Genomic DNA, 15149 nt, shown 5'->3' with positions numbered 1-15149 from the left:
ATAAGAAAACTCTTTTTATGTATTTGTTGGTTTTTTTTAAGCAAAGCATTGTTGTAAAAATACTTTAAGGAACTTTAGATACTTACTGATAACGGTGACATAAACTAAAAAGCATTGCAGTATACAAAGTAGACTATTAAGTGTAGCTTTTCTTGCTGAAATATTTACTCTCTTCACCTGTTACCTTCATGAAGGCACCTTAACTTTATGTATAACTACTGCTTTTGAAAAATACAAAAATACTACATTGTAAACCCAGCAGGAATTGCAGAAACTGTTCTTTCAGTTGTCTGAAGATCTCTGGAAAGCCTCACTCAGAATGGAGAGTTATACAGTGAGTTAAACTTTGTTGTTGACACTCACAATACCAAGCCAGACAAGCTGACACCTCTACATACTGGTTTTAATTGTATTAGTTCTGATTCTGGGCTCATGTGCATTGCTGTACACTGGTTCTGTTTTTTGTAGCCTAAAAGCTGCCTAGGAGTGAAGGTTGCTGGATAAAATCTCCAGTTTAGTAACTTGCAATGCTTGCAGGATACTGCTTCTCTTCCTCCCTCTGACTCTCTCCACAAAAGTAGACCCTAGACTGGTAGAGGAAATAAATATTTTTGCCTATAATTAATTCTGTCATTAAGTTTGTACTTGCTAAATTACAGTGCAGTCTGGTGGGTGTTCTGGTTTGAAAGCAGTTGGTATGTTATAGAAGATGTGCATTTTTGTTACTCATCAGTGCTGCAAACAGCAGGCTTATTCTTTCTCTATGCGTTATCTTAACACTGAAATGGTTCTTTAGATACACGCTGTAAGATGAAGTGTGTGGTGTAATTATAGTTAATGTATGTGGTCATCCTTTGTTCATCAGGTTTATGGACAATCTAAAGTGTATTTCATAAAGTGTTCTAGATGGTATTTTCATGATGTATTTTGATTTTTGTACAGCGAGAGATACGTAGGACATAGAAGTTTGGAAACACTGGAATTGGAAGCAATTTCTGTCATCTTTGCACCTTTTCTCAACAGACAAAACCCAAAGGAACTAGTTCAGGGAAGAACGAGTGCAGGTTCTTTTAGTGTTTCATATGCTATGCTTTTAGTCATGTTGCTTTCTTGGGATGTAAATACTTAACCTGAACCTTGAGAAACTGCTTTCTTCCAGAGCTCTGTGTTGCCAGCCACTAGCCACAACAGAACTTTTTATCTTGAAGTTTTGTTTTATCTTTTTAAAATGGGAATTGTAGGTTGTGGTTTGCTGCTGCTTTTTTTTTTCTTTATCTGAGTTGTGTAAACTTTCTGTTTTACAGAATCTATTGGAGTTAAAAGCTAATGTTTTTTTATGTCTCTGTGAGAAGGTTTTGCTTAGCTGATAGTTATTCCACTCGTCCCCAGCCAAACTTGAAAAAGAAGGCATGACTCTTTAATATTAAAAATGGAATCATTGTCTGGGAGCCTGAATAAAAAGCAATTACCCTTTTAGTCAAACTTTACTTCCTTGCTGTCTCATGTAATTAGGTAGCTTCACCAGCTTCCTTCATCATGCTAGCGAAAAATAGCTAAGATGTAGTCTCACATCACACTTAATTCAGTTGAGCTGTCAGATGTTTCAAACCTTGTGGTTTTACTCTGCCACTGCTTCCACTGCAGTGGATTAAATGCTTATATGCCTACAGTAGAACTCAGGTGTGTGATTTCATCTGCCACCAAAAAAGTGCTTTCTGCAAGGACTCGTGGCTGCAGGATTGCCTGAGCTGATGAGAGGGGAAAGCATGTCTGGGAGTGGGAAAGGAAGTCACTTCTCCCCTCCTCTACCCCATAGTTTGAGGAAGAGGCAAGGGGAGGGTGGTCTTTTTCTGTGGCTGTGAGTTTGTTTGTTTATGGTCTTTAAGTGCTGTCAGCTGTAGCTGTGTGTTGCATAGTTGGTGCTCAGGTGGACACTCCTTCACTTCTTTGGCTGAGGAAGGAGTGCCTGTGGTCCTTTAATGAATTTCAAAGTCATAGGCATAGGTAACTTAAATGTTTTTAGCAGGAAAAACAAGGCAACTGCTTGTGCTGTAAAAAGAGACTCGTAGTGTTCATGTTCTTTGATAGTCAAGAATGAGAAAAAGACCATGGCTTTGTTTTCATGTTTTGATTAGCCTTGCTTAGGCAACAGATGTGTGCATTTTACACTTCATAACCCACTTGAAGACCAACTTGGTGGTGCCTGATTTTGAACAATGAAATCATTACTTCCAAAGTGGTTTATGTTACGTAGCATTTTAAATCGGTCACGCCGAAAGAACTTTTTTGGACAGAGAATGCCAATTTATCTCAATACTGATGAGAAAACCAATGCTGTTCAGTGCTGGCAACTTGCTCATTTTTTGGATAAGCTTGTATCTAGAAAGACATCCTTATTACCTGGCTTATGATCCACCTCTACAGAGGATGGGTAAGGTGCTCTGGGGAAGTAAGGGTAAAGGCCTGCCTAAAGGTGTTGGTTTTACTTGGTCTAAAACTATTGCAAAAGCAAACAGATGGAAGCAGATGGTTCAGCTTCTTTTTAGTCTTTTTGAAGTTCAAGGACTATTTTTTTTTTTTTTTTTAGGCAAATGAAAATGACTTAATGACAGTGGTTTTCCTTTGAAGGTGGTTTGAATAGCTGATGTCATATAAATGATGAAATATTTCCAAAGTTGCCTCAGCAAAAATGAGTTCTGATTATGCAGGAATGTGGGCAGCGAGTTCACAGTAGTGATGCAACTTTCTTGCTGTGTTGACTTACTGACTCTTCTGCCCCATGCACATGAATTTTTTTTAGTCATTTTAATTGTTCAGTGTTTTCTCACTTTTGAACTTGATCTTTACAGGGCTTAAAACCAATCCAAACTAAACTATTTTTAGTGTAATTTGACTTGTTATCTCAGTCAGCTGTAAGATGAAGCCAAGCTTTAGTAATCATATTTGTGTTGGTCAGTGCAGTGGATCAAAAAATAATTGTTATCTTTGAGTTTGCCTGGACCCTCTAGTTTTAGTTTCAGCAGGAGAGTATTGACTTTGTCGGCAAATACTTGTTCTCATTTTAGGCTGAATTGTTCTATTTAGTTTCTGCAGTTTCTTTTAACTAATTTTAATAGAGTCAAATTGATGTAAATGGGGGCAACTCAGCCCCTTTGTACACTGCTAATTAATCCTGTTGCTCCACTCTTTGAGTTCATGTATGGATTAATAGTTTCCTTTGCTCTCTGTCTTACTGCTGCCTCATCAAGATGCCATCTCTGTCACATGTAGACACATGGTGCTTGTTTACAGTGAGGTTTTGCCTTGTGTTTGGGGATAGGTATTGTAGGTACTATAGTAAGTGTACTCGGAGTCATGTGTGGTCTTAGCAAAGAGCATGAAGAAAATGTGCTGGTGGTCTTGCTTGTCTGTTAACAGAGAGCATCTGTGAAATATTGTTAGTTTCAATTGACTTGCAAGGCTGTACTTCACTAGGACCTGCACCAAAAGCTGGAGGAGCTTGTTTGACAAGGAAGGGTAGTTATGCAGAGGTTCACCGAGCAAGGAGAAATGCTACAAGTCTATTGACCCTCATTTCCAAAGCTATGATTTTGTCTTCGTGGTGCTTGGCCTTGTTTTCCGGGGCAATGCCCAAGAAGTCTTTTAAGTGCATAGATTTATCCATAAGTGAGATTATGTTGCACGCAGCTGTCCTTAGTCTGGAAGCTATGTGGTGAATGTATTAACCAAGCCAGTACTGGGATGAATTTTTTTAACCTTCCAGGTAGGAGAAGGGATAGAAAATGAAAGTGAATTGTAACTATTGTAACTATTCTGAAATACTTTGTTAGGAAGCTCTTATGGTTTTAATCTCATTTCAGAATTGTAGGTTTAAATCTTGATTTGGTGCGTGGCAATTGCTGTTCTGGTGAGATGTGCACTAATTAATACCTGTAATGTCTTAAATAAAAAGGTGAAGCTTTAAACTTTGACAGTACATCTTGCTAATTGTGTAACAAGTGTTGGAAAGTATGCAGCTTTACAGTTTCAGTCTTTTTTAAGCAAAATGGCAAAGCACACCATAGAAGACTAAAGCAAACTCTAGTATGTGGAAATGAGGGTTAACGTAAGCTTGAACATTGGTAAATCAAAGCTTGTGTTAAGAGTGAACTCTGGCCTCATGATGAGCTTCCACAGGGAATTTCTAGGTTCTGGCTGTTGCAGGTCATTGCATCAGAAAAAGAACTTACTGCAAAACAATGTTTGTTTGTCATATTTTAACTCACACCCCGCCCCTCAAAGAAAAGCCCAAAACCTTTAGATATGTGCTATTTTAGGGCTTTTTCACCAGATGCTATGTAATAGCTGAGGGTTTTGTGGTTTGATTTTTTTTTTTTCTTTTTCCCTTTCACTGGAGTTCTAGTCTTAAGTGTTGTTTCCTTGCTGTACTAGCAAGAGAAACAGTGCAATGTTTCTTTTTCTAACAGACTGTGTATCTATCAGTCACGAGGTTTTTCAACTTTTCTGACTCAAGAGCTTGCAACTGTGTGGGATCTTACAAGTAAGAGAGCTACTGGCTGTATTCCTACATCATATTTTGCAGCGGTAGGTGACAGCTCTTCACTTACTTCCTAACTCTGCTTTAACCTTCACGCTGGAAAAAGTTTCAACTTTCTCTTACAGGTAGGGTGTGAGATTGTAGTTTTATTCTTCACTGGTTTTTCTTAGCATGTAACACCAATAGCTTAGGTGGTGTATTGGAGTCACTTTGTGTTGCTGACCTGACTTGATATTTTGATTCCATGAGATGTTGATTTTCCTTTGTTGCCTATGCTTGTCTTAAAAATCTCCAAACATTTACTTGGGATGGCCTGAATATTTTTGATCCTGATTTATTACAGAATGATGTACTAGCACAGCATCTTACATCTATTCAGAAGAGGCTTTCCTTATGTAATGCAGATTTTTTTCATAGTCTATACAGACAAGTTGTACTAGAACCCTTTTGGGCAACAGATGACTTCATGATGTCATTTCTAGGGCGGTAAGGTCAATATTTTTCAGTATAGTATGTGAATGTTTCTATGTGCTCTTTTTAAAGTGCTTTGGAATATTTTGAAGTCTTTCATTGTAATCATGCTTAAATGGCAAAAGACAGTGAAATTACATAGCAGAAATGCAAAACACTGGTTTTTTTTTTATCAGCAAAATAATTATGAAGAAAAATAGTTGTACTTGATATCTGAAATGTAGTGATCTCTGCATACTTTTTACTGATTACTGCCATCTCCTTTAATTATGCTGACTGCTATGTCTTCTCCCACTGCATAGTTTTGCCCTTCATGGAGGAATGTCTACAGTCATTTAATGTTTTGAAAATGGCTTGTTTAGGTTTGAGTAAAATACACGCTGAACTCTTGCCATAATTTACTGCGTTGAAATGCTGTTTTAGGAATATCAGAACTCTTCTTATATCTAGCAGCAAAAATAGAGGCAGGAATCAAAAGTGTATGAACAAGAAAGGTCACTTCACTTCTGAAACAGAGACAAAAGAAAATCAGGCGAATAATCCTTTCTCAGCAGGGCAATAGCACTTTGCTTTCAGCTTCATGCTTTCCAGACCTCCTTGAGCCTGGGGACACATGAAGTTACTTGGGTGTATGAACCTGATCAACAGCAACACTCCTTTGAGTCCAAAGTATCATGAGGTAGTGATTCTATATATGAAGTCTACATGTGAAAGCAATTTGAGGTCAGAATTGAAAAATGAGCTTACTGGTGCTTTCAGGGTCTCATATCAGGCACTTGGTGGATTGAGGTTAGGACCCTTGTGAATGCGAAATGGAAGTGCAACAGGGGCTGTGTAGAAACCTTTGGAGGACTTGGAGGAGGAGGTTCCTGCAAGAATGTTTGGGTTTCTCAAACATGTTTGGGGACTACTTAAAAAAATTCACAGGAGAAAGTTCCTGGGTATATCTCTAAACAGAAAGAGGCTCTCCTGTTACGTATCTACGTGCATTGGGCTCCTTATGACATAAGAATCTCCCAGGAAGAGAGAGAGGGTACTGTCTTTATCTTTAGCTTTGTTTTATTATGAAATCTTAGTGGAATATTATTAGAGTTTTAAAAGGTAAGGAAACTCAAGGTCAGTGTGGAAATAAACTCAGTAATGAAAGCCGGTATTTTCATTCCTTGACTTTCCAATCATATTCTTGCTTCACAGTTCTTAAGAAGAATTATAACTATATATTGCTGTATGAGGCAAGTAGGTGGAGTTGCTCCCTATGTGAGAGAGCAATTAGAGTGCATTGAGCTCTGCCTGGGCAGGAATGAGAGGCAGGTTGAATGTTTGTAGGTGAAAATTAAGGGGCAGGGTAACTTAGGTGATGCCGTTGTAGGATTTTGCTACAGGACACCTGATCTTGTAGGAGGAGGAAGTAAATGAGGCCTTCTACAAACAGCTGAGAGCTGCCTCACGATCACAATCACTGGTCCTCCTGGGCGAATTCAACCATCCTGATATTTGCTGGCAAAGCCACACAGCCAAGCACACACAGTCCAGGAGGTTCCTGCAGAATGTTGATGAAAACTTCCTGTCACAAGTGGTTGAGGAACCAAGGAGGAGGAGTGTGCTGCTGGGCCTTGGGCTAGCAAATAAGGAGGGTCTCGTTGGGGATGTGAAAGTTGGAGGCAGCCTCGGCTGAGGCGACCGTGAGATGATAGATTTCAAGATCCCATGTGGAAGAAGCAGGACAACCAAGCAGGATTGTGACTCTGGATTTCAGACAAGCTGACTTTGAAGATGCCAAAGATCTACTTGGAGGAGTCTCATGGGATAAGAACCAAGATGGTAGAATTGCCCAAGACTGCTGGTTGATCTTCAAGTGTCACTTCTTCTAAGCCCAGGATCCATGTGTCCCAACATGCAAGGAAGGAGGAAAAGGAGGTAGGAGGCCTCCATGGATGAGCAAGGATCTGCTGGCACAGCTCGGGGAGAAAGCAGCCATTTGTGAGAAGTGGAAAGAGGACCTGTTTTCTTGGGAAGAGTACAGGAACATTACCAGAGCATGCAGGGGTGCAACCATTATGGTTAAAGCCTTTTTAGAATTAAACCTGGCCAGTAAAGTTAAGGAAAACAAGAAGGATTTTTTCAGATACATCGGCAGCAAAAGGAGGATGAGGGGCAATGTGAGCCTGCTGTTGAATGTGGAGGGTGCCCCGGTGACAGAGGATGCAGAGAAGGCTGAACTACCGAATGCCTTCTTTGCTTTAGCTTTTATGGCCAGGGCTGGCCCTCATGAAGCCCAGTCCAGCAAGGATAGTAGGATGGCCTGGATAACAGAGGACCTTCCCTTGGTGGATGAGGAAGAGGTTAAAGACTTATTGGCCAAGCTTAATGCTCATAAGTCAATGGGTCCTGATGTGATGCATCTAAGAGTGCTGAGGGAACTGACTGATGTTATTGCTAAGCCGCTCTCCATTTTTTAACGTTCATGGAAGATAGCCAAGATGCCTGAGGACTGAAGAAAGCCCAATGTCACTCCAGCCTTCAAAAAGGGCAAGAAGGATGACCTGGGAAACTACAGGCCAGTCAGCCTCACCTCCATCCCTTGAAAGGTGATGGAACACTCATCCTCAATTCTGTTAACCATCTTTTACCTCATATGTTTGTTATCAGGGGGCGTCAGCATGGATTCACCAAGGGGAAATCCTGTTTGACCAACCTGATAGCCTTCGGTGAGTGCATAACTGGCTGGATAGATGAGAGGAGAGCAGTGGATGTCATCTGCCAAGACTTCAGCAAGGCTTTTGACACTGTCTCCCATAACATCCTCATTAGAAAGATCAGACAGTGTGGCTTGGATTAGTGAACGGTGAGGTGGATCGAGAGCTGGCTGAATGACAGAGCCCAGAGGATGCTGATCAATGGCACAGAATCGAGTTGGAGGCCTGTGGCCAGTGGAGTTCCACAGGAATCGATTCTGGGGCCAGTCTTGTTCAACGTCTTCATCAACGACGTGGATGAGGGGACAGAGTGTACCCTCAGCAAGTTGGCTGATGACACCAAACTGGGAGGACTGGCTGATTCCCCAGAAGGCTGTGCTGCCATTCAGTGGGATCTCAACCGGCTTGAGAGTTGGGCAGAGACGAACCTCCTGAGGTTCAAGAAGGACAAGTGCAGAGTCCTGCATCTGGGAAGGAACAACCCCATGCACCAGTACAGGCTGGGGGTTGATCTACTGAAGAGCAGCTCTGCAGAGAGAGACCTGGGAGTCCTGGTTGAGAATAAACTGAACATGAGCCGGCAATGTGCCCTTGTGGCCAAGAAGGCCAATGGCATCCTGGGATGCATCAGGAAGAGTGTGTCCAGCAGGTCGAGGGAGGTCCTGCTCCTCCTCTGCTCTGCACTTGATGAGGCCTCATCTGGAGTTCTGTGTCCAGTTCTAGGCTTCCCAGCTCGAGGGACAGGGAACTTCTGGAGAGAGTCCAGCACAGGGCCACCAAGATGATCAGGGGACTGAAACATCTTCCTTATGAGGAAAGGCTGCGAGAACTGGGGTTGTTTAGAGGAGACAGAGGGAGAATCTCTTTAATATTTACAAATATCTAAATGATGGATCTCAGAAGGTTGGGGCGTCACTTTTTTGTGTTGTATCTAGTGACAGGACAAGGGGTAATGGAAAGAAGCTGGAACACAAGAAGTTCCATTTACACATAAGGAGAAACTATTTCACTCTTCAGGTGAGGGAGCCACAGATTGCCCAGCGAGGGTGTGCAGTCTCCTCTGGAAGTTTTCAAAACCTGCCTGGACACGTTCCTGTATGACGTGGTGTAGATGGACCTACTTCTGCAGGAGGGTTGGATTAGATGATCTCTAAAGGTGCCTTCCAGCAACTACCATTCTATGATTCTATATATAAAGTCTATGCAGTGTTAATTTTAATTGTTACTTCATCAACGCTCACATGTTTGAAGCTTGCTGTGTCACTACTTCGAAAATGGAAATGTAGTGGGAAGTACAGATCTCTCAAAAAACATTGACTATTAAGTAGTGGAAGCCAAGGTTGGAAAGTCTCTTTTACTATATTCATGCCACTATTATGACAGCTGAACAATCTTCATTATTATTCCTAAACTGTTCTTGCTGCTGGGTGTTAAATATTAATGTCTGTGAATTAAATTTTTTTCAGTGTTTGATTTGAGAGACCTTTTTGCCCCCAAAGAAGTTTTCTCCTTTGAGGTTCAGTTGAAGTGAGTTGCTTTAAAGACAAATAGCCCCTGTTATTCTATCTTGTATCCTGGAAAATGTAAGGTACCATAAGCATCCTCTTTGCTAGTAGCATAAAAACCCCATGTATTTTACGTTTGGGCATCACTTTCTACAAAGTTGCAATATGAAAAGTCAGTGCTGAGAATATCTGTGTCAACTATAAGCTGTTTAACAGCTTGACACTTTACTGTCTGGTCAACTGTGTGATTAAGGTCATGTAGCACTGGAAGTAGTAGTGTCATGGAAAAGGTAGTAGTGGAACTTAGTCTCTTTAGACTGTTGCAAGCTTGGATTTGTCTCAGTCTTCTCCGCTAACTCCTGGAGTTGAAGGAGGTAAGCAAGTGTACTTAGTGAACAGCTACGCTGCATTTAATATGAAGAGGAATGTGTGTGGGCCTCCATGTAATATAGTTAGCCTGATATTTGGGCTTTAACTTTGTGTTTAGAGATGGTTGTTGACATTTTTATTTTAGCTGTCTATGCTACCCTCTGTGCACAGCCAGTTAAACTGCATATAAAAACAGCTCTTAAAATCACTGAAACATCAAGTTAGCTGTTCTTAAGGTGGAAATAGCCCCCCACAAAGTTATTCTTTCATCTTGAGGGAAGTGGGGATGGGTTTAGAAATCTTGAATTAACTATTTGAGTTACGTGTCTTTGAGAAATGTATTACTTACCATGTCAGCACATAAGAAGTACCAGGTATATCCAAGGCATATTTTTTCTTCTTTTGACTAACAGTAAATATCTCTGGTAATAAAGATGCTGTGTAGTGAAGTGCTTCACTGTGCTGCTTTTTATTTGGTTTGTTCAGTGTATATTCAAAAAAAATCTTGAAAATATAAATAATCTTGGCCTTAAAAAAAAAAAAAGGGAAGTGCATTGTTGCTTACTTATGCTGTTGTCACATACAGGCAGTGCCTGGGTGACTTGCCTTGTGCCCAAGATTTGTAATAAAAAGAACTTGTGAATGTCAGCATTCAAGTCAACTTATAAAATGATTCATTCTTTCAGTGCTTTCCTTTTGGAAAGAGAAATACAACTTAGACTTAGTGATTTTCAGAATCTTTAAAGGAATAAGTACTTGAATTTCTTTATTGATGTTCAGCTTCTAGGCTTGTAAATTGGCAAGGCCAAAGTTTTGGTACTTTAGAATTGGCTGATATCTTGCAGATCCTGGGTCTGAAAGAAATTTATTGCCCTTATTTTAGATACAAATTCAGGTATTTGGTGGGTCAGCCTTTGTCTGGCTGATTTGTTCTGAGTGGGTGGTAATAATTGAGGCAGAAATTGTGAAACAAAGAACAGTTTTCTGTTCTTTGAACACAGTATTTAAGAGGGAGTTGGATGAGATATTAATAGCATATCAATTAAATGGTTTTTGAAACTGCAAGCTGTGATAAAAGTAGCATCCTAATGTTTTCTATTTTAATAGACCAGTTTCCATCCGAGTACCAAAGTTCTAAGTGCGAAGCAAGGAATAGATAAATCTCCTTTCTTACAATTGGATTGTGAGCATGAGTAGTGACCAGAGGTTTTTACACCTAGACTTAGTCCTTGCTCAGTTCTTGTGGTATGAGTCAGGAAAAAAGTGCATCTGAACTACACCTATTGGTAAAAGACAGGGGAAAAAAGCTAAATGTGTTAAATGTGTGTTTTGCACTGGCATTAGGTATGTTTTGTGATTGATTTTACATTTTTAAGTTTTTGTTTGTTTTATGCAGATGACTTCTAATTATGTAAACTTGACTTTTGAACTTTTGTTAACCCTGCTTTCCTTTTACATTGCAGTGCAAAAGATGATATCGATATTGATGCCATTGCTGCTGAGATAGAAGGTGCAGGAGCTGCAAAGGAGCAAGAGCCTCAGAAATCTAAAGGCAAAAAGAAAAAAGATAAGAAGAAACAAGATTTTGAGTAAGTTGCCATTTTTTTTCTGTCTTATTTTGTTTCCATATACAAAAGCTCAGTTATTTATGTCTCATAACTTCTTTCTTATTTTAGTGAAGATGATATCCTGAAGGAGCTTGAAGAACTGTCAATAGAGGCGCAAGGAGGGAAAATTGACAGGGAACCTTCTACAGGAAAGGTGAACACTGAGAGGGAAGTGGGCTGTTTAATAGGAAATATTTGAAATACAAGATACCTCTGTCCCAGACAAGTTCTAGTGCTGCAGTGTAGTTCGAGATCTTATGTGAAACATTCAGCTAGCATGTATTTTTAATTATACTTGATGATTTTATTAGTAAAGTCAATAGTGAAAGATTTTACTAAAACCGTGTCTTCTTTGCTGGCAATTACTGAAAGCCAATCAAACTTTGTCTTGAAAACTTCAAGAGAAGTTTTTCTTGATGTGCTACTTCTTAGCTCACGATAGCAAATAATTTTTCATGGCTGATTTTTATTGAATTGCTCAATTACCAGGTTGAAAATGATAACGAAGAAAGCTTATCAAGGCAAGATAAGAAAAGGAAAGGAAAGGGTAAAAAAGCCAATCTGGAAAATGACTATGACAGTGAGGAAGTGGAAGATAAAGATAAAAAATCAAAAAAATCTCAGAAAGCAAAACAAGACATGCTTTCTGGCAGTGATGATGATGATCATGAGACACAGCTTAAGAAAAGCAAAGGGAAAGCTCAGAAGTCAAATAAAAAGCATGATCTGTCAGAAGAAGATGAAACTAACGTTAAGAAAAGCAAAGAGCGTGTGGGCGCAGTGTCTGCAGGTGAGAGCGGTGACGAATCAGATGACATCTCCCAGTCTAGAAAAGGACAAAAGAAAAACCAAAAAACTAAATCTGCTCCTGCTGCTGAAAGTGGGGACGATGAGGAAGAACCTTCATTCAAAGTAAAAACAACGGCTCAGAAGAAGGCTGAAAAAAAAGAACGTGAAAGGAAAAAACGTGAGGAAGAAAAAGCCAAACTGAGGAAGCAGAAAGAGAAAGAGGAATTAGAAGGTGGTAAGGAATCAGCAAAGCCGAAGGAAGCTCCAAAAAGAGCTGAAGAGAAGGCTTCTCCTGAAGTTATGACAACCTCTGGCCCTGGGGAAAAAGGAGAGGCTCCTGCAGGAACAGAGGGTTTGTAAAACCTTTTCTAAAACTGTATTTTAAACAGTAGCTTCTATGAGAAGGCCAAAGAGTCAGGGGCAGTGAGGATGATTTGTTGCTTTACTCTGAGTTGGGAATACCAGACATTTGGTCGCCATATCTGCCTCTCTGTGTGGCTGTTTCTTCTGGCCTGTAGTTAGTTCAGGTACGTGGGAAAACAAAGGGCAGATAGTGAATTCTCATTACAGTATATGCTTACACTTCTGTATTGCAAACATACTTTTTTACTTCCCAGTTATTTTGTTGCTTTAGTACTTCAGACCCCGACTTTGGAATTTAAGGGACAGTTTTACTTTTTTAATTATAAAGTGCTTACGTAGAGCGGCCAGTCAAAATGTTCCTCGTTTGATGTTACTTATCGTATTTGAAATGCTAATTGTATTTAGAGTACCTTTAACATTTCAGAGCTCTTTAAATGTGTGCCTCTTCTTTCTGTAGCTGATGACAATGAGGGGGACAAAAAGAAAAAAGACAAGAAGAAAAAGAAGGGTGAGAAAGAAGAAAAAGAGAAAGAGAAGAAGAAGGGTCCCAGTAAAGCCACAGTTAAAGCAATGCAAGAAGCCTTGGCTAAAATGAAGGAGGAGGAGGAAAGGGCAAAGAGAGAGGAGGAAGAACGCATAAGACGACTGGAGGAACTAGAGGCAAAGCGCAAAGAGGAGGTACCGTGTATCTTAACTCTGAGGGTGGAATGAGGGAGAGAGTTGTCTTAACATGTACCCTTACTGCTGCAGTAGGTTGGTTAGTCCTTAATATGGTAGGGGTTGGAAGGGACCTTTAGAGGTCATCTAGTCCAACCCCCCTGCAGAAGCAGGGTCACCTAGATCAGGTTGGATAGGAACATGTCCAGGTGGGTTTTGAAGACCTCCAAGGAAGAAGGAGACTCCACGACCCCTCTGGGCAGCCTGCGCCAGGGCTCCGTCACCCTTGCAGTGAAATAGTTTTTTCTTATGTTTAAATGGAACTTTTTGTGTTCCAGCTTCATCCCATTACCCCTTGTCTTGTTGCTAGCTACAGTAGAAAAAAGGGATGTCCCAACCTCCTGACACCCACCAACTTTTGCTTAACCAGCTTTTTTTCTAAAGTAGGCTTTAAAATTTTTGCATATTTTTTAACCTTTTTCTAGGAACGACTGGAGCAAGAGAGGAAAGAAAGAAAGAAACAGAAGGAAAAAGAGAGGAAGGAGCGTTTGAAGAAGGAAGGAAAACTTTTAACAAAATCTCAACGGGAAGCCAGAGCCAGAGCGGAGGCTACTCTTAAACTACTCCAAGCTCAGGGTAAGCAATAGAGTTTTGACGACTAATAATTAAAAAAAAGAGAAAATTTCACCCTTCTTTTTTTTTGTTGTTTATGTTTTCTATCTGGAGCTAGGAGGGCAAACACTGACTTACTCCCATGTAAAGCTGCATTGCTGTCAAGGAAAGCAGCGTGTGTGGCCCCCTTTGGCGTTTTTTAAAGTGGATTTAAATGTTTGTTTGTATTCATCTTACAGTTTAAATATCTAACTTTTTTAGTACATTTCACTTGCTGTTTAAAGATGTTATTTACAGAACTTAAGAAAAAGCACTTTCTTTCCATTGTTTAGTAGGGTAGGAAAAGCAGATGGGCTATGCTGCAGCTCTTGTGAGACCAGGGGTCTGGATCCTCATGAATTAATCCATGGCATTGCTTAAGCAAGTGCATTGTTTTATCCCAAGTTAGCTAGTACTCAGAACAGTGTATATCCTCTTGCTTTAAATTCAGAAGGAGGGTATATAGGAGCTTTCCATCAAATACACTGTTTCCATTGCAATGAAATAAATTTATCGGATATATTCATAGAATCATTTCAGCTGGAAGAGACCTTAAATACGATTGAGCCCAGCCTTTGTCCCAGCCCTATCAATCACTAGACCATTTCCCTTAGTACAACATCTACTTGTCTCTTAAACACCTCCAGGGATGGTGATTCCACCACCTCCCTGGGCAGCCCATTCCAATGCCTGACAATCCTTTCGGGAAAGAAATTCCTCCTCATATTCAGCCTAAACCTCCCCTGGTGCAACTTGAGGCCATTTGCTCTTGTTCTATTGCTTGTTACTAGGGAGAACAGACTGACCCCCACCTTGCTGCCAGTTCCTTTCAGGTAGTTTTAGTAATCGATAAGGTCTACCCTGAGCTGCCTTTTCTCCAGGCTAAACAGCCTCAGATCCCTCAGCCGTTCCTCATAGGAGACATACTCCAGCTCCTTTAATATCTTTGTAGCCCACTTCTGGATCCTCTCCAGCACCTCAGTGTCCTCCTTGTAGAGAGGGGCCCAAAACCTATTGTAAGCTCATGTCCTTATTTGTTCCTGGTAAACTTGTTTGTGGCTCAGTCAAGAAATGAATTCCTGCGTAGTCACCGTCCTTCATTTGTATTTGTAGAGTTCTGTCTGACACGTTGCTGGTAGGTGGATGGGTCTGAGTCTCTCTAGCTAGTACAATGTTTGGAACTCTTAAACATACACCAAGGCTATTTCTCTTCAATCATTGCTGTACTTATTTGTGTGCTTCTGCAACTGGATTTTTGTCAAATCTACACTGTAAAACACACAGTACGTGAAGGAATTTTGAATGTTTCAGAAGATACAGCTGCAATTAATTTATTGATTTTTCTTTGCACCAAACTTCTCTTTTTAACTGAATCCCTTCTGACATTAAGGTGCTGTCTTTGTGGTGAGGTGAAGGTGAAGCTGATGAATTGAACCTGGCATTATTTTGATACCCAAAACCATCTATGCTCTCAAAAAAGAGGGAAACAAAAAATCCCCAACAC

General features: G+C 40.3%; 1 protein-coding gene across 1 annotated transcript in view; it reads left to right on the top strand.

The window, feature by feature from the left end:
- EIF5B (eukaryotic translation initiation factor 5B) overlaps nucleotides 1-15149 on the top strand; it is a 40436-nt gene that overhangs the window by 5041 nt on the left and 20246 nt on the right. The window contains exons 2-6 of the mRNA XM_061997809.1: nucleotides 11042-11167; nucleotides 11255-11339; nucleotides 11675-12326; nucleotides 12795-13015; nucleotides 13480-13630. Coding sequence (XP_061853793.1) covers nucleotides 11042-11167; nucleotides 11255-11339; nucleotides 11675-12326; nucleotides 12795-13015; nucleotides 13480-13630 — 1235 coding nt within the window. The remainder of the gene's footprint in view (nucleotides 1-11041; nucleotides 11168-11254; nucleotides 11340-11674; nucleotides 12327-12794; nucleotides 13016-13479; nucleotides 13631-15149) is intronic.

This window comes from Colius striatus, chromosome 1 (assembly GCF_028858725.1).
Source record: "Colius striatus isolate bColStr4 chromosome 1, bColStr4.1.hap1, whole genome shotgun sequence".
Classification (NCBI taxonomy): Eukaryota; Metazoa; Chordata; class Aves; order Coliiformes; family Coliidae; genus Colius; species Colius striatus.
Note: the sequence above shows the minus strand (reverse complement) of the source record. Positions and strands in the feature narration are given on the sequence as shown.